General features: G+C 38.8%; 1 protein-coding gene across 4 annotated transcripts in view; it reads left to right on the top strand.

Annotated features, from left to right (window-relative positions):
• Positions 1-20,081, top strand: part of NRP1 (neuropilin 1) — a 113,193-nt gene that overhangs the window by 57,252 nt on the left and 35,860 nt on the right. For all 4 annotated transcript variants that reach the window (XM_050332309.1, XM_050332319.1, XM_050332297.1 and 1 more), the window contains exons 6-7: positions 1,696-1,851; positions 4,575-4,741. In XM_050332309.1, the coding sequence (XP_050188266.1) occupies positions 1,696-1,851; positions 4,575-4,741 (323 nt within the window). The remainder of the gene's footprint in view (positions 1-1,695; positions 1,852-4,574; positions 4,742-20,081) is intronic.

Raw genomic sequence — 20,081 nt, 5'->3', positions numbered from 1 at the left:
TACAGGAAATGGGAGGAGGGAGGCTCAGAGCACTGTAACATGGTGGCCTTATCCTCCTTATTTTCCTGCAGTTGCGAGCAACAGCAGCAGCTATAACATTGAAAGCCATCATGGGAAGGAGCAGGATCAGAGTTGTTTGCCCATAGAAAATGCAAAAGAAAGCAAAAACAGATACAAACCCCAAAACCTCCAGCAATTGGAATGGAAACATTATTTTGTGTTTTCTAAAAGCCAGTAATGGTAACAGCCTAAAACTAATTTCTCTTTCCAAATAATAAAACTGTGAAGTTTTACTGATTTCTAGGATGAGGAAGAATTCAACTCATATCCTCTATAGGGTGTTTCATTCTATCAATGCTGCATTAAACAACCTTGGTGGAAAAAGGCTGAATTGGCAGGTATTTTAAATGCCATGGGATTGCCAAGGCAACTGAAGACTAACTGTGGCCAGAATACAGATAGAAAAGCACATGTTGGCAGCAAGAGCTATAACATCTGAGCTTCCTCTTTCTGGCAACTTTAGGGCCTTACAGAAATGTGTAGCTTACATAATAAAGTTATTCCAAGCTGGAACTGTTTTACTTGTTGTAAAATGCCAATAAATGAGAAGAAAATTATGTTAGCTGTAGATTTTCTTTGAACTGTGAATAATTAGGATATATAAACATTTTATATTTTAAACTGAAAGTGTAATGGACTTTCTAGAGACATGACAAGGTGTTAATTTAAGCCTGGAAAGCCAGTGGTGTAAGCATTAGAATGAAGCCTCATGACTATTTTCATGATTGACTCCATGGGTGGGTTTTAGCATTATCTTTTTTTATTGTTTGTAAGCACAGATGTACCACCATTCAACAGCCTAGGGACCTATCTGTAGGGAATGCTCAAGTGCTTGAAGGCCACATATGTTGGTTGTGAATTGAGTAGCTTAATTAAGGAAAAAGATTATCTCACTGCACAGGAAACCCTGAAAATATCAGAATTGGTTTTATACATTATTAACACTTAGAGACATCATGTATGTGTGTGTGTGTATTCTGTGACATGGAGATACACTTAAGAAATCCTTGCTCTTTTAAAGGGATTAAGATTTTACTCTTAAATTCTTTTTAGAGGGTTCTTTAATATTGAGCATATGGGCAAAAGATCTACGAGGGTGTGCTGAAAGCCTAAATAGGGGGGACAAAGAGTCATTGGCCATAGCCTCAGTATAAGTGCAGAAATGTTTTTCAAAATTCACTGTAAAATTAACAGATTATCTACAGTATTGAGCATAAAACCTTGCAGGCACTATTTGAACTCCTCGGAGCATCTTGTATATTGGATGGGCAAATCAAGCCATTCAGTTGTTCTTGTCATAAATAGGTGCTTCAATCACGCTTTGGAAAATACTTGAGGTGGTTTGTATGTGCAATTTTGTGCATCACTGCCCTCTTTAAAGGACACTTTTTGAAATCCTGGTTCTTTACATTTTCAGAGGTTCATGGAGTGCTATCGGGAGCATTTTAGAAGTAACACTGCTAGGGTAGGAAGAACAATTTACTGTTCATCGCTAAGTTATTGATGACTGTCATTTTGAACTGTTGCAGAGGTTCACTGTTTCCTGCTGAGACACTCTCTTTGGGAGGATATTGTAGTGGCATCTATTGTTATAGTAGGACTGGTAGTTTACTATTGTATCCTGTCTCTTTGCAGTTGGCCCACACATAGGGCGTTATTGTGGGCAGAACAACCCAGGACGTGTCCGGTCTTCAACAGGGATTCTTTCAATGGTATTTTACACTGACAGTGCAATAGCAAAGGAGGGATTCTCAGCAAACTACAGCGTGTCGCAGAGCAGTGTATCAGAAGGTCAGTATTTATCTATCCCGCAGAGCTTCTTGGAAACTACTCTCTGTTATGTCTTCTTGCACACCAGGTGTTGCCTGAAGCTTTAAAGAAACCTTAAATAAATAAGATGGTGGGGAAGGATTGGTTCTGTTTTCCTTTTTTTTTTTTTTTGAAGAGCAGCTGCCCTTTGAAAAGCAGTGCAAGGAGCAAAATTCTCCTTACAGTTTTATTTCACAATATTGCCAGGAAGTGGGGATAATTATTGTGAAAAACTGTGCTGACCATGGGAACACAGGAATGCAGAGCAATTGAACACTTGCATTAAAACAATGAAACACGGACAATGAATGCACTATCCAAAGCCGCCTTTTATTATGTGGAATAAGCTTTGATGATCAATTTCTTGAAAAAAGAACCCATTTAATATATGTGCTCTTGTTAAACCATTTCATAAGCTATCTAAGCTTTGTTCTCTGACCAATATTTTTTCCCCAATTGCCTGATTTTCATGCTTACCCTTTGTACAGAGAATGAAATGAAGTGAGGGAGACACAGGAAAAAAACAGGTTGTGTTACACCACAATATTGTAGATTTTCTTACTCTCCTCAATCATAAATTACACACTTTAAATCAAACTCTCTCTCTTCTTTCTGTGTCTGAGTTTCAAGCAAATTCACCCACATTTAATCTACTTGTTTAGTCAAAGAAGGAACAAAAGAAAAATGAGTAAACTGAAATAATCCCTGTAACCCACCAGCTCTGCTCCACTCCTTGCCTCTTTAACAGTTTTCTTATACATGCATAGCCAGGAAGAGGGAATGGGACATGCCCAGCCTCTGTGGATGGGAAGCATCCTTCTCCGACTGTCTCAGACTGTACTTTAAGCTAGTTTTGTTGCTCCCTATGTAGGTGCTGCTCCTATCCCTTCATTAGGTAACACAGGCAACTTGGGTCCCCACGTCCATCTCCTCCACAACCCTCCTCCTGGGCTGTAGATGCATCATCACACTGAAGTCAGAATTAATATCTGCTGCACTGGGATACCTTCATCTCTTAAGCACAGGACAAAAGAACAAAAGTCAGTGTCTGTGAAAACCCTTTTGGATGATAAGAGGAAACATTTTATATGCTGTAGACTTAAGACAGAGTGAATCCTCTCACTTAATTTCAGCCACCCTTGATCTTTGTGTTGTCAGTACAGAGAGGGTCACATCCAGAGGACAGCTCAATCTGCTTATCTCAGACATGTGAGGTGTCCCTAGGAGGTACTTGTCCCTCTGAGTAGACCACAGGGAAAGCCAGCATGTCTACATCAAACTAGACACTTCCTTTTTATATATTTTAATATGACTCCCACCTACCATGTTTTGCATTCTTTACAGTGGCTTATGGCTCTCCTTCAAATTTCAAGCAGAAGTTAATTTACTTTGAGACTTTCCCTAATGTAGTTCAGCTCCAGTACTTCACCCAAGGCTCCTGAAAGACTGAAGCAGCACAGATTTGGGGGAAAGAGTCATATGCCATGGAAAATGAAGCTGACAACAAGTTTGATAATTCAGTTATGGGTCACCCTAAGTACAACTGCTATAAAATACCCTTTATAGAATTTCTGAATGTAAATTTTTGGATCCCTGTTAAAAGATTTAAACACTTTTTACAGAATATTTTAATTTTCATTTTTAAATAGGAAATTTGGGGGGGTTAAATCTCATTTTTCCAACTCATAGATGTTGAAACCTTCAACTCAGCACTCACACCTCTGTTAGAGAAACATCAGCTCCAGAGAAGGTGTGATAAAAAGGAGTGTATATCCAGCTGTCAGGGCCACCACACACTGGTATTTTACCTTAAATTTCTAATGAAGGAATGAATTATATTTCTATAATATGAAATCCCTGAACAGAAGCATAGGCACATACTTTTTTCTCCTACCCCATTTCTGACATGAGGGGCACATGAGCACCTGGGTGTGAGGATCTGCCTAAAGCCATCGGCCTCTCTTGCTTTAGTAGAGGTTGGAGCCTTTATATTTGAAAACTGAGAGAAGAATTGAGTCTGCATGCCCTACTAGCCTTTGAACTCACTATAGTGATTAGGATATCAATTAATTCTAAATTATCTAGATAATTTTTGTGTCAACAAAAAGAGATTGAATTAAGATGATCAACTTGTTTAAAATACACCACATTACAGAAGAGGTGGTAATTCCCTTAGGTCAATAATCTTCTGGCCTGGATTCAAATTTTGTTGATCTGTTTCACTCCAGTGTCCCGGATCAAAAGAGAATGCTTAAATTTTAATAATATTTTTTAAGTATTTTATACTTTTTGTGTGGAAGTAAATAGTTTTAAAATCAAATTATTTCATGCAGTCATCTAGTTTGTCTTTCTTGAGTTTGTGCATAATTATGAGGTGAACATACATTATGTTATGAATCTGTAGAAGTGTTCATGCTAGGCTAGAATGGAGAATTCTATTGTCCTATATTGAAATGGCTAAAATGCTGGGCTAAAAATATTTGTATAGCATTATTACTGCAGGAATTGCCATGGCAACTCAAATGACAGTATTAAGAATGACACCATAAGCCCAATACTGCCTCACTTAAAGTTGATAAAGTATTCAAAGTCACAAAAAATAAATTCTTTAGATATTCATATTCAAAGCAGGAAAATGTTCTCATTATTCGAAGTCTAAATCAAAAAGCTGACCATAATAATGATGGTAATTTATTTTTCTTCAGATTTCCAGTGCATGGAACCACTAGGTATGGAGTCAGGAGAAATTCACTCTGATCAAATCACAGTTTCCTCCCAGTACAGCGCTATCTGGTCTGCAGAAAGGTCCCGGCTAAATTACCCTGAGAATGGATGGACCCCAGGGGAAGATTCTATCAGAGAATGGATACAGGTAAAAAGATAACATTTTAAAGGTATTATTAATAATACTCTGTGGAGTTCATTGAATGTGGAGAATGCAAAAGAAAGGAAAAAAAATAACACAGTAAAGTACTTCTACATAATTTAAGAATCATTGCAAGTGAAAATCTAATATTCCCTATTAGACACACAAAAAAAGACTTACTCCCAAAGGTATAGAAAAAGAAAAGGTCAGGAAGATTAATTCTTCTGTTTCCCACATCTATTGTTTTTTCAGTCTTCTGGGCACAAATAACAGAGATTTTGGTTTAGTGGAAAAGTCAATATTAGTTTAACATGCACTTAAAGTGGAATGTCCCAGTAAGCTGAGCATGTGCTATGTCTCTAGCTGATTACAGTTAAGCATTAATACAGCATAGTGTTTTCATGCACTCAGATTTCACCTCCGAAGACCTATGTTTCTTCCAGAATATGGTACACATAGAATGAGTTCAATGGTCTCTGTCTAGTGGCTATTCTTCCACATCCTTAAACACAACATTCATTAGCAAGATGAGCTGCCTTGGCTTTGCTCTGTTAATACAGGAGAAATCCTGCAAACATTTGTTGCCATGAAGAGGCTCCTTGAGTTCAGTCAGTCTGCTTGGGCTTGTTTTCTGCTATGTTTTCTCAGGTCCATATCTTAATGGCACATGATTCCTGAACAGTTTAAGATTATTCATATGAATTACTGCATACAAAAAACCTATACTAGAGGGCAAGCATTAGCATCATTATATGAAAAAAGCACTGATTTTCCTCAACTGTACATTGCCTTACACTGCTTAGCTGAAACCCAGATTCTATTTCTGTTGGCAAGAGCTAAGAGAAACACTTGAGCATATTAGATCTATATTACTAATATTTAAAACTTGTTCATAGATTTTAAACATTCCTCCTGCTTCTGTTGTTTTCTATAGGAAATTACTAACTGACATATAAAAACAATGCCTTATTAGCCTTCCATACGAATGTTCACACTGGTGTTTCCTGTGAGGTTTGCTGTCTGCAAGAAAGCTTAAAAACATGTTGAGTAGTAGTTAGTAAAGGGAAGAAAGAAGGGGAAATCTTTCATTTCTGATCCTTGGCACACAACGGGACTCTCAGGTGTCCTGCTTGGGGGCCCCTATGCATCCTGAGCTCCTGGCAATGTGGTGATCGTATACGATGGATCTAATCAGGCTTCAGAATGGGGAAAAAAAAAAATCTGCTTATCCCTTTTCATTACTGAGGAATAAACATCAAAATCTCCCCAACCTTATCTAAGTGCGAGGCTTGTTATTAATCATTGCCACTTGCAATCCATGGAATGCACATGGAAAAAGGGTGGAATGCATTAGAATCAAATTCCATGTGTTTCATCTGGTCAGAGGGCCGCCACTTTTTCTTTGTTTCCTTCTTTTCTGCTGTCACTTGCACATTTATGACTGAATAATCAAAACAAGAGAGCTAGTCAAATCTCATTCATGTGTTCTGTGTGCTTATTAACTTTATTAAGTTGTGATAACTACATACCTATATATATAGCTTAATCTTTTCACTTAGAACTAGATCTTTCTGAGAAAAAGTTTCAAAGGACTTTTTTTAACCATTAACTTCTCTAATAACAGACACAACAGAATTCAGGATACTTCAGGTTTTATGCTTAAAACAGCTCAGGGTTCCTCAGTCCTCCTGCCCATGAATTTCTCAGCCTCCTTTGCCTCCTGCCATGAACCAGAGTGCTCAGGGGCTGAAACAACCACTGAGCAGAATTTTTAGCAGCTTTGTGCTGCCTCCAGCTACCACGTCAGCCAAGAAGCTGGTGGTCATTTCCATGCAATCCAGCCCTTGGGCATCTCCTTCACTGCCCGTGGCCCATGTGAAGGGACTACTGTTAGTAGTTTCTGCCACTTCACTTTTGCAGAAGCAACCAAGCTAATTCAGAGACTGTGAAAAGCCAGGGGATGCTGTACTCAAAGTACAAGAGTTTAACTCATCTTTGGCTTATTTATTGTGGTTTCATTCTATACTAACATTGATAATTCAAACTTCCACTTGTGTTCTAAATGCTTTCCTGTTAATTGACAATCTTGAGATGGGTGCTAAGGGCTTCAGACCATCAGGAACCTCAACAGCAGGATTCTTGTGCAATTGAACTGCCATCTTCTACAAAGTCTTGATGCCACTGGCAGTAAGTGCATGTTGCAAGTTTGTGTCTGGATAAAATACTGAGATCCCCTGTTTCCTCTGTACAAATATCCTCGAGATATTTGTATGAGAGCTTACAGAAAAACAACCAAGGACATGTAACTGATAAAATACTATGAAATTACCCATAGAAAAAAAAATTGTAACATTTTATAAAGGGAGGAAGGCACCTGAATATGAAGGACTGAGGTCACATTGTTCTGCTTTGTTGTGCATGTTATTGTAAACTAGTCATTTGTGTGAACTACTTGCTTTTGTGCAGTACAGCATAAATGAATTTTTGCTGCACAGAGCAAGAACTCTAGAAAATATTCAACAGAAAAAAAAAAACTGAAGGATACAGCAATGCTGAACTTAGAACTTTCAAAGCGAAAATTTCTACCTATATGTCCTTGTCTGAAAGACAGAGATTGTGTTATCAGTTAATCATTAATTTTTTCACGATTGCTGGTTTCCATACCTTCCCACACACTGCAGCTCGTTAAATAGTGATGTCTGCCTTTAAACTGATAATATGCATATGCAAGTAGGACATATACATGAGCTATGTACAGTCATACATGGGCAAAACAGCATGAAAAAACAGCTCCAAAAACTAATTTCTTCAGTGTATCGCTTTTTGTATAAGGGAAATATTATAGTTCTCCTTTCCCTTCCTTTTACCTGTCCCTTCAAGGTTAATGTTTTTGTTAAGACAAAAGAAACAGAAAACTTCAGTTGAGTATCAGCCAAAGGAGATTGGTATCTTTAGAGGACGTCTAGAGGGCATGCGATATCATTGTCTCCTTTGAGGTGTTGAAGTCTTTTGGACCATTTCACTGAAAATAATTAGGAAAATAGTGTTGGCTTGTTGTTAGTAATGAATTTGCATGAATTCCATCTGTGGACCTGAAACCCATTCTTTGGTGGAAAAACTGGGTTGCTCCTTTGTGGCTGACAGGTACAAACTAGTGAGTTCATCTGAGTGCCACCTGCTTACAGGGCTCTGCTAAACGAAAGTTGCCTTTCCACTTCTTTTCTCAGTTGTTTGGATAGAAATGTCAAAGCTTAGATTTAAAATTTTCATGGCACAGTCACAGTCTGCACAGTACTTTTTCCATTTTATTTTTGCCCTCAAACACACTTTTGAAAATTGCTGGTCTAACTTGAGATTTGGAGTGATACCTTAATCAGAAACAGAGTCACTCCAGATTGAATTTCTTCCTTAAAAACATCTTAATAAAGTCTGTGGATTTTCCAATATGAATGGAATAACAATATGCATGAGGCATGAAGGTAGTTTATTGTCATACGGGATGTTATTAACGTCTCAACTTTAAGCTCAGCCTACTTGTTTATTGCACTTATGTTTCACACACTTGACTGCCCTTCATTTTGAAACAGCGTTATTTAAAATAAAAAATAAAAACAGTCCTTTAATTTAATCAAGAGCAGGGAACTGCCATTGCAATATAAGTCATTGTCCCTCATTAACGTATCCTTTCACAGGAAAAATAGTATAGTGTTTCCATTTATGTAATCTGAACAACAAACATGTTAATAGGTATCAATTACCAGCCAGTTTCAGTACTTAGAACCGGTAAGAAGGCCCATGCGAGGGTTTGACATCTGGTTTTAGTGAAATTGTTCCTGTCTGTGGTATTTAAAATTTAAAGAACTCCTGTTATTGTGCAATTGGGAATCCTAGGGGAATACAATGTTAATGAAATCCATAATGTGCAGGGATTTTATGATTGCATTTTCAAGGCATTCCTTCAAAAGGGACAACTGATGTCTGCCATGGCAGCAGTAATTGTGTTTTTACAGAGTAGATTTAATGTTCGCCTTTAAGAACATCGGTTATGTTTACACTCATCTGAAAAAATAACATGCAAAATCTCTATATTTAGGGAACTTTGCATCTTATTTCTGAATCCTTTGAGCAGGAGTCCCAGGCCATTGTGCATGGCAAACCCTTGCCCCTCAGGGATATCCTGGTGGGTTGTGGCCAGCAGCCCCCAGGGCAGCGCAGGACTCAGGGGAGCTCCAGGAGAGGTGTTGTCAGCTAAAGACACTTGAAACCCATGTGTGTGTGGTTTTGAGAGGAGACTGATTGCCTATTACCAGGGTCACTGGGAACCTCTGCTACCATCAATCCTCATAACGGTGTGGGTTTTCAAACCCACAAGGAGCAACACCTTCTGGGTACTTTTACTGCAGGATCTGTATGTTTTCTATCAAAATGTTTCTTCTAATGCATATAACACAAATCTTTATGCTCCCACGAGGCTGGATGATAGTTTCTGGGTGGCACAATTTTTCTCTTACCCTGTAACAGTGAGCGAGACCTCCAGCTTGCCCAGAGAGCAAAGCATGTTTGTTAATAACACAAGATCTTCAGTTCATATTATGTCTGGGGTTGGACAAAACCATAAATCCAGCTTTAAGAATCCTAGTATCAGATCCAAACTTTGCAGCCATAAACCAAAAAGCACTGCTCCGGTATAAACACACTCTTGTCAGTTCAAGTTTGTTCAAAAAGGTTAACAGGGGGTTAACATAAATAGACATTATGCTCTGAATTTGGTGCTATCTGTCATTCTGCAGCTGACATAAGGCCATACACTAAGATGAACTCCTTATTGTGTGTTCTGGCTAATTTGACATAAATGGCTAATCCAGCCCAAATTTATACTGCTGGGGTTTGCAGCGGGGCACAGACCTGGTATCACATGTAAACATCCAGACTCAGAGGTTGGCACGAGCTGCAGGTTTTGTCTGCCTCCCTCTGGCCTCTGTCTGCCAGTCTTCGCATCATCACGCATCCCTTTGGCACCTTCAGCTCCTGCAGGGTAATTTTAGTCCTCTGTAGCAGTAAGCCCTTAGAATACCAGCTGATCTGGTGCAAAATTCTCCCTCCGCATCTTGCAGCATTTAGGGGTCTGAAGAAAGGCCAGAGAGGTAAGAATAGGTCTCAAAAAACAACCTGGGAGATCCCTCTTGCCTTCACTGATTGAAATATCAGTTGTTTATTTAACACTAACTCTCCCTCCTGTGGAAGGAAAATATACTCCCATTGATTTAAAACATTTCTATGTATACACTGCTTCACCAGAATTGAGAGGGAACTCTGAGGTGGAATTTTCCTTCCACATTTGTCTTCATTCCTTTACATTTTAACCTACATTCCTCATTATTTGCTCTTTTGTAAGCGAAACCCAGGAGCAAACATCACTGATATATACTGGTATATAGATTAATACAGATTTATTCCCATATCACCTCTGAAAATAATCACAATTCATCATTTGGTGTCTTGACATTTCATCTGTGTTGTAGCTTATTTCCTTATCAGGTATTCACTTAAAAATATAGGCAATATTTATAGATGCTGCTGCACAGCATGTTTGTTTAACTAACAGGTTTATTCTTACATCAGGCAGCTGTTTAGGCTGACTTTACCAAGCTAGCTTATCTAAATATTTCACATGAAAGCTCAAGGAAGTGCAAGTCAACAATGCCTGTTATTTTTATTATTATTTCTGTTTCTTTTGGAGTTTGATAGTGGAGTGAAGTGCATCATATTGCTGCATAGAATAACATGAAAACTGGGAAATCTCAGCCCTCCCAGTTCTCCTGGCCTTTGAAGGACTGCCTGAGAGCTGGAGTTCAGAGGCTTTGTGGTGGGGCTTGAGCATCATTAGGGAGCACACTGACATGAAAGCACAAAAACTGTCAGTCCTTTGTCTTCTCTACCACTTCAGAATACAAGTCATTAGAATACAAGTATTTGGTTCATGTCATTTTACAGTTCATAACAGCACTCCAGAAATCACAAAAAGCAGAGTTAAGCTTTGTGTGGAAAAGTGTTACAGTTATCCTAACGGTCTTAACATGCTTTGCACATGGGCAAAGAATGACAAAAGAATATTCCCTTCTGGAAATCACAGCCAGTACAGACTGTGACACAGCACAGAACTGAGGTTAATTGACCCAGCAGGATACATTCGTACCTTTATTTACTGTGACATGGGAATAAATGGTAGAGTTTCACAAAGGCAAGTACTGAAATTAGACAAGAGGGAGAAGGAGAAATAAAAGGGCCCTACAAAGTATGAAGGTTTTTTGATTATTCAAAGTGCTTTAAGAGCTATTTTAGTACCAGAAAGTTCCCAGCCATAGATTTATCACTCTGGGGAGGCTGAAGAGATGCTCAGAGAACTGTGCAAAACCATTGGCAGCCTTATTGCTCCAGAAGTGCAGGTGCAAAATGCAGTTTAGAATAAAATCCTCTCTACCTCCCTCTGACATGTTTCAGCATCAGCCCTAATACAGAGGGGAGTCCTGTGTGGCTTCAAGCAATCCTGCATGCAACATATGGAGGAGCAGCAGAAGCAGAGCCCCTCCGAGCTTCCACTACCAGCCTAATCATTATAATAGTTTCAGTTCTTTCAGGGGATCCATTATGCAGAGATCTGAGTAGTTTGTATATAGCTCTGTAATTACCTATGCATCCACTTACCAGTCCAACCCTACATCCCCTCAACGGCTGCAAGACAGATGGCCCTTTAGAGCTGAGATAGTGAATTAAAAATGTGTCCAGCGAAAACACTGATTCAGCAACTACTGAAATAATTTTGTGGATTTACCTCACTTTCACTAGTTGGTTCCAGGAGGTAAAGAAATTAAAATCTTTAAATCGAAACTAAAACTAGTTTTAAACTAAACACCACAGACTTGGTTTTGTTTGTTTCTTTGTTTTTTTAAATCGCAGCTTGTACTTTTACTTACTTTCACAGAAATTAAAACCACTTAAAAAACTCTGTAAAAATTATTCTTCTTTCTCTTTTGTTTTTGTTTTTATTTTTTCCATTCATTAGGTTCACATTTGGCTTGACTCAGAACATTTGTTATACTTTGCTGGTTTTCAAGCTGCCATCATGCCAAAAAAATCAGGTTTTTGTGCCATTCTGCTTGGTATGGGAGCTCTCTCCCAGCTGGCTTGCAGACCCCGTGGGGTCTGAGGCAGCCTTGCACACCCAGCTACCAGGCACTGCACCACATCTGCTCCACCACAGCCAGAACCTTCTGCAGATGTAAAGGAAGGTGTCTCAGAAGGAGATTTTTCTGAGCCTAGCAGAAATAAATTACTCTACAAGACTAGGCAGGTGTCAAACTGAGGGTGAGGTAAAGCTCAAGGCTAGAAGTGAAGTGGCTAAGGCCAGTGGCGAGAAGCACCGCCTTGGGTAGGAACGCAGAGCTGAGGTGTGTTATAATAAGCAGAGTTATTACTGAGCTAAAGGTCTCTGTTCTCACGGGGCTGACCCTGGGCTGGAGATGATAGGTGTACTGAGTGCTTTGCAGAGATGATTATGCATTTTTATTCACTCTTTCTGCACCTGCAGAGTAGTATGAAGCTGTAGAGTTCATGAGTCCTATGGGCCCTTCCCCATCCCAGTATCCATGCTCCAGATTTTCTGTTGCTGAGCTATTAATTGCCTCCCCTGTCTTTGTGTGTCATCCTGCCTTTCTGTCCCAGTTTAATTCTGTTCTACCCATTAGGTGACATTTTCACAGCAGTAGCAGAATAGGTAAAGTGGAAGGATAAATGAGATTTCTTCCAACTGGTAAATACCTGCCCTTCAGAAAGCAATTCATCTTCTTTCAAATAATAAAAAAAAAAGTATATTTCTAAAAGGAACCACTTCATTTCGTTTTGACTTTGCCTCTGATGTTTTTACTCAAAATTTTAAAAAAGTCTTTAAAAAGGCATTGGAATAAATTCCAAAGCTGACTGACAAACAGAACCTACTAGCAGAGAAAATACGGTTGACCAAACATTAAGCTGAGGTTTGGTTCCTCTGTTTTCAGGAATAACTGGCTCCTCATCAGAGAAACACTGTTTACACATAACTTCCACCAACCAGCTGGACTGTGTAGTCTGGTCTTTCTCTTCATTGCAGCCTTTTGTGTTGAACCCTTCAGACCAAACTCATTTCTGGTGTTGATCTCCTGAAGCTGATGAAAAGATCAATTTGCCCTATCCCATATAAAACCAGGGTGTATTTTAACTGGCCAAATTTAGGTTTTAAAAACTAAAGTGTCTTTCAGCTTTAACAGACCCAGGACCAGGTTCTTCCATTGCAGATCCTACCAACTTCAGGCTATTGGCTGAAGGGTCAACATAGCACAGAATAATTTTTGAATGCTCTTTCGGGCCTTAAAAATTAACTGTCCACAGGAGTGCTCCCCCTTTCATGATATGCTTAACTCAGAAAATACACCCTTGTGTTTATTTTAAAAAGCCACAGCACTTAAAAATCAATAGCTTTGTTCTTTACATAGCTGGAGATAGAGTAACTTTTAGATAGGCATAGTGAAGTTACACAAACCAGGCATCATTAGCTGGCCAAAGAAACTCTGAAAATGAAATCCCTGTGGCTGGAGTTTGAGTGTGCTTTGCTAAGGGAAGGGCAGAGCTGGGGACAAACAATCTCCCTGATTCGCTTTAGCACCTGAGGGAAGTTGTCTTGGTAGTCATTGGCCTGTGCCATCCCTTTTTTGTCTCCCTTCCTCCACTGGCAGGGGACAAGAGCACCACTCTCAGCAGCAGGACTTCCAAATCACAACTTCAGAAGTATTTCATCTACCTGCACACCTCAGAGCTATGAGGGACATACCAGAAAAAGTGGAATAATCTTTGCATGTGCAACCTGTCACTCACTTTTCACCATAGACTTACCATACCCTCACCACATCATCTAACTGCAGCTACCTGATGTTTTTCTAGAAGGCAGCAGAAACTCATATTTTGAAAAAGCAGTGACTTGTTTGGTGACCCAGTAGTAAATTAAAATCATCATATACAATGTGTATGAAATAGAAAATCGAATTTTGATGCAACAAAACTGACAGTTCCATTTAACAGAGAATAAATGAATGCAGACTCCTGTGGATGAATGACTGATTTAAAGAGACTGTGACGATTTTCCAAGATGAGAAAGCTGATCACAAGAAAACACATACATTTCTCTGTGACACAGGTTATACGCCTGCTCCAATTGCCAGTGAAATTAGGCTTAAAAAATATTATATCATGGACACTGGCATTTTTCCTGATTTTGCTGCAATTTTTTATATAAAAACCCAAAGTCTGAACTTTCAAAAATATCTGAGTGTAGTAAATTCCAGTTATTTCAGTGGAACTGGCTCTGAACAGAGATTGCACTGTCAGATCTGTCTACACCATCAAGGTGTACTGTCTGAGACAGTAGAGGTTTAATTTTGCATAGTGTATCATCCCTCACTTAACAGCTTCCTAGCCATTAGCATAGGTATGCTGTGAAACAGGAAGAAGCAGAAGTTATTACTATGTGTTTAGACGTGTAATATTGTACTTACGTTCAAAATACCAAAATTATAAATCAAGCCCTCCTGCCTGTACCCTCTGATTTTAACAGGACAGCAGCTGGAAAAAAAAAATCTACAAAAGAACTTAATAGGCAAAATTCAGCGTTTTCCACTGAAACCCTAGTCATTCACATGTGAAGAAGTCTGATAGAGAAGCTTTGGATTACTCATTTCCCATTTGGGCATTAGTTGCTCAGTACACTTAGGGAAAGAAAGTCCTACAATTATGCCTTTTTCTCAGAAAAGAGTAGTTCTGCAAGTATTGCTATAGAGTTTCCCTTTTCTATAGTTTCTAACACGAACTGGGGAAGGTCACATTCAAACTGCACTAAATAGTTGTCTTCATTCCAGATCACAGGATTAAGCTCAGGTTTAAAATTAAATGTAAATTACAAATAAGTATTCAGCAAACGTTAATTAAAAGTATTACGTTCCTGACTCATTTATTGCCCAGCAAGGTTTCCTAAGTATCTTAGCTGGAGAAAGGGGCCATTCACATTCCCCCTTTTTTTTGACCAAGTCATTGTACATGTCTTAGGTTATCCATTTGCAAGTTAATGTAGTGCCGAAGCAAAGGTTTTCATTTTAAAGAAGTAATATTTCACAGCAAGATATGTTCCTGAAAGATGTAAAACAATCTTTTGCTAAAGCACTGGGAGTTAATCAGCCTTTCTTCACTGCTACAGAGAGGGTTTGAATGGCATAGGATGCTGATTGCTTAGATCCCAGAGTCTATAGAAAACCCAATACGATTACATTTTCCTCCCTTTGTTATCTGAGTTTATTGTATCTTGGTGTTCAGGATTTAAGTAGTTTTCAAGTAAGAAAAATTAATTAAGAAAAAGGTATTTTCTGAGTCTTCTGAATAACAATCGTGTTATATCAGAGCATCACATGAATGCAAAAGGTGAGGATTGCAAATGAATAACATAAGGATCGTTCCCTATCACTGCATGTGCACTGGATGCATTTCACACAACAGAGAGAGCCCCTTTCAGGGGAGCATTGCATTGCCTCTGCTTGTAAACTAAGCTTCTTCAGAGACCCACACTGCAAGTATCACATAGAGCTTGTGTACCAGTGTCAGTGCTGCTCCCGGCCCTCTTGCAGCATTTCTCTTTCACATTTGATCTTTATAGTTTCCATACTGGAGCAATTTGGTTTGCTGAATTCTGAAAATGTCTCCAGTTAAAATGCTAGTGTATTAACCTGCTGTACTGAGTCTCTTTTGTTTCTCTTTACCAGAGTGCTGCTTGCCAATTTTTACGACTGCAGCAGATTTTACTATTCAAACAGAACCAGATGGAACACCAGTTCAAAGAACATGTCAGAATTAAATATTTCTTTTTTAATTAGTTGCTTCTGATTTATGCAAAAAAAATTAACATAAGAGTGGGAGAATGTGCCATGAATCCAGATGCAACACAACCCACACAAGCATTATCTTTTCTCTGTCAGAGACACAGAGGCTTTTTCTTTCATTATTTTCTTGTCTTTTCTTTTTTTCTTTTTGTTTCTGGATTTCAGTTTTCTTATGCTTTCTGCATCTTTTCCTTCTTGAACCAGCTCCATAATGATGACTTAGGTTATCTTATGTTCATCACACATACTTTTTCACCATTATCTTAAATGATCTCTCATAGAAACTGGTGGATCTGCTTCTAAAAAAAGTTATTGTACTCAATACTGCTATCCTAGCATCACTAGCTCAACATGATAGCATTCTTTAACTCTAATCCTTGTTTTCAGTTGAGGGAATCTTTACACTTATGGTTTTTTTCTGCTGCAGAAAAGGATTTAAGCAGAAGGTCAAGATTGTGAGGAATATATATTTCAAATGCTAGAGAAAGTTTGTTTCCCTTTTGCTGCCAAGAATTCCTGTTACTTTGGCATGAATGTTTGCTCATCTCTTCTTTCATGCTTCCCCATTTTTGCCAAGTCACATAAGCATCAGTTCAGTAAAACATGCTGGCTGAGGACAGTTGTTAGGCACAGACTAGAAGTTAAGGGTGTGATTAGCTGCTTTCCCTTTTGGGGCTCTCAGGACGTTGCTGTCAAGGTCAATGAGAAAGACTTCAGTGACTCAGGAGAGATCTTAATAACAGCAGTATTTTCTCCCCACTTTCTTTATGGAGATGCCACGAGTATCACTGAGAATTTTGCACAAAGATCTGAGATAGTTTACAGGCTTAACTATTTTTGGTTAAACCCAGGATGAATATTTACACCTTGTCATTAATCAAAGGGTTGTGCTTTTGTAATAACTACTTATTTCAAGGATGAAGACTTTTGGAAGTAATTTTCCAACCAAAGCAATTAAACTATTTTCAGAATTTCTATTGGAGCCTGTGCCATTTTTACTTAGCATTATAATCTAATAAGAAAAGGAATTAAGTCTTATTTGTATATACCTCTTGAGGAAGCATGATTGTTCAAATCAAAAGTAATAGTTAATAAAAAAAGATCAACTCTTGCTTAATTAAATATTTAACAGAAGAACAGTGAAGCATCACAATAGTTAATCTGACTCAGAGCACTGTATGCTATCTAGGGAAATGACACAGTTCTCTAAAAATATTTACTTTGGTATGTTGTGTCAAGTGATGGATTGTACAGCTTTTCAAGCCACAAGAGATGCCCACAACAAAAAGCTTCCTGTTGTTAATCAAACTCCAGCACTCGGTCCTTTATTTTCTCAGGCTGTTGAACAGACCTACAGTAGGAGTGTTAAAAGCTTGCAAAACTGCTCCCTTGCTGCAGTTCCCTCAATGACTGTATTTTATTTAACAAGGCAGATTTTCATTCTGAAAATAAGGTCTGCCATACTTGGACATGGTTATGTATGACGACAGGAAGCAGCAATATTAATTTCAAGCCGTGTATGTCGTGTGTTGTTCTTTATCCAGCAGTTTGCTAAGATTTGCTACGTGATGCATTGTGCAGAGCTAAATGTTATTTTTTTCCTTCTCTTTAACTGGTCTCTAATAAAATGAGATGGCATATGCCATCCCTTGTATATCTACATCTTAAAAATGTGTCACCCACTAACATTTTTTGGAGACAGTAAGACAGCAATAAAAATATTTCTCCTGGATGCTCAAAGATATTGCAGAATAAATAGAGAGGAAGTAATTCATATGTAGCTAGTACCTTGCAATATGCTCTTGAAGGAAAGAAATTACTTTCAGAAATAGGAACAACAGAGGCTTTTTTTTACATGAACATTTCTCTCCTGGAAAAAAAAAAATACACACTTGAGATGCTCCTCATTTCTTGTAATTTAGGGGCCCATTCCTATAGGCAGTTCTGCTCCCACACTTGTACTTACGAATAAAGACAGTCACACTGCAGCACAAGCAATTATCAAAGGCTGTGTTTTTGGATAAGACCCTAAGGCATCATTTTCCAAGAGATATATGCTTTTTAATCAGAATGAAAGTGATCAAAATTTGAAAAAAGAACTAACAACATACTGCAGTTAGTCAAAGCTGAAACTCTGGTCGCAGTAATGGAACGTCAGTATATCAGGTTTGGAGACATCTGCCTATCTCAGATCACAGCCATACAGCTTGCAGTAACGTACAAAATCACTTGCATTCTCTAAATAAATACCAGATGTTTGTTTATCATATGTGCAGAAAGTTAAATGTCAAATAATTGCTGGGAAATGCATTTGATGTTCATCTTCAAACGTACCGCATTTCATCACCACTTCTCTCCACAGTCATTTTAACGTGAAACACAAGTTCTTAAAACAAAAAGGACAAGAAGGCCAAAAAAAAAACCTAGTTATTAAAGATTTTTATTACTGTCTGTTACTGTAATTGGAGGAGCCTGGATCTGAGAAAAATGGGTAGCCTCTGGTCATGTTAAAACTTGGACCTTCTTTGGAAGTTCCCCTTTGACTGGAACTTACACAGAGAGTTGATCTCTATAAGCATAAGCCTCCAAAATGCAAACCAGTTCCTATCTGTTTGGTGACACAGCTATTTCAGAGCTACTACCCCCTACACTGATTCCTCTAGAAACCATGGAGAAGAGCTGTGTCTTACCACAGCCACACTTTGCTGCCTTCAGGTTCCAAATATTAATAGCAGTAGATATGGTTGAATTTCAACTCTGAGCAGTCCCTGTGGCATTTAGGATATTTGTTTTATGGACAATTTTTACATTTTATAGAAAGCAAAGTTTCAAAAGACATTGAAAAAAAAAAAACCCAAAATACATCACCAAGTGATTAAGGAGGGTGAGCTAAACAGCCCAAAAAAATGTGTCATGAGGTTTCCAAGGTAGTCTTCTACATAACTCGTTTCTGTCACCTTACTTACAGAAGAAGATTGATACATTTAGAGCTTGATTTGCAAACATACTTAGGCACAACAGAGGGGTGCTCAGTGTTGCAATTCTGTTTTCATGCACCTGGAGGGGAGTGGTGCCTCTCCGGAGGCCACTGCAGAGAACCATCAAAGGGAGGAAAATGCCTCAAGCCCTACCTCTCTCCTGGACCTTTTCACTGACATAGAACTGAAAACTCCAAGAGACCCTTCTGCTTCTCTGCTGCTTAGCCTCACCTTTCTTGTTTGCACTGCTCCTTTCTCACAAAACAGCACTGATGGAGAAATATTATTCTATTTTCCTCTATCAGTTTGTGAACAAACAGCCCCTGGCATGTGTCAGGTCTGGGGTTAACGCTTCCTTTTGCAAGGGGTTTAAAGCTGTGCTGAACACTACAGCTGTCAGACTCCAGGCACTCCAGGAGAGGACTGCTGCTAACACAGTTCCAGTTTTCAAGAAGCACATAAAGATTTGCTGATCCAGAGAGAGCACATTTATGTGGAGAGGAGTTCTCCCTAACAAGAAGGGAGGCATCCCTCCTCCAGTACTGTTTTACTGTAGTTTCTGTCTTATGTCAGTTACTGAAGTCAGGAGTGCTAATGATGTTGCCTTTCCTTACTTGTAGGCAGTAAATTAAAGGTCCTCTCAGAGTCTCTCCCCCAGTGAGAGAATCCTGCCATCTTTTAGACATGAAGGTAGATGTGTATATCCCTGGTGTGTTTAGGACTGAGTCCTGGGCAGTGAGATTGATGCTGCAGGAGTTAAGAAGATGTACTGAATCCCAAAATTTGGGACTAAGCAGAATTTGGGGACCTTCTAATGGGGCAAGCCTGAGACACCTAAAGGGTCAGTGACTGGTAGCAATTGTTAGCTCAGGCATCAAGTAATCAAACCTTTCCCTAAGCTGTCAATGTTAAACTTTAACTTAGCTTCAAATACCTAGAACTCTTGTAATAGGCCATTGCTTGACTTTATTCACAATGAAGTACTTACTGTATATTAAAAAGCCCCTACTAGAATAATTTCAAATCAGTTGGAATGGTACAGGCTTGGGACCCTAATCATTTCAAAACTGAAGAGCTGTTTCAAATTGTAAGAGAAGCAGATCATTTAAATAACTTAGCTCTGCACTCCCTCAGACTTCCAGATTTTCAAGTGCACTTCAGCCTGGAAGTGAATGTGGTATTGGACATAACTCAGTGCAGCACACTTTACAATCAGCAGAGTACAGCTTGGAGAGCATTTGAAGTTAAGCTGAGATTGCTCAGTGCAATGATGCCCAGATTCCCCCATTAACTTTCAGATTGCAACAATCTAACATCTGAGACTCTCCAGTTGCTTTAAATCACTTGATTGTTTTTGTAAGGCGGTGCTGAGATTTTTTTTTTCCTTAAGGCTGTTTTTTTTAATCACACAAA

This window comes from Myiozetetes cayanensis, unplaced genomic scaffold (assembly GCF_022539395.1).
Source record: "Myiozetetes cayanensis isolate MyiCay16 unplaced genomic scaffold, myiCay2020 scf1, whole genome shotgun sequence".
Classification (NCBI taxonomy): domain Eukaryota; kingdom Metazoa; phylum Chordata; class Aves; order Passeriformes; family Tyrannidae; genus Myiozetetes; species Myiozetetes cayanensis.
This window is presented reverse-complemented; position numbering and strand designations above follow the sequence as displayed.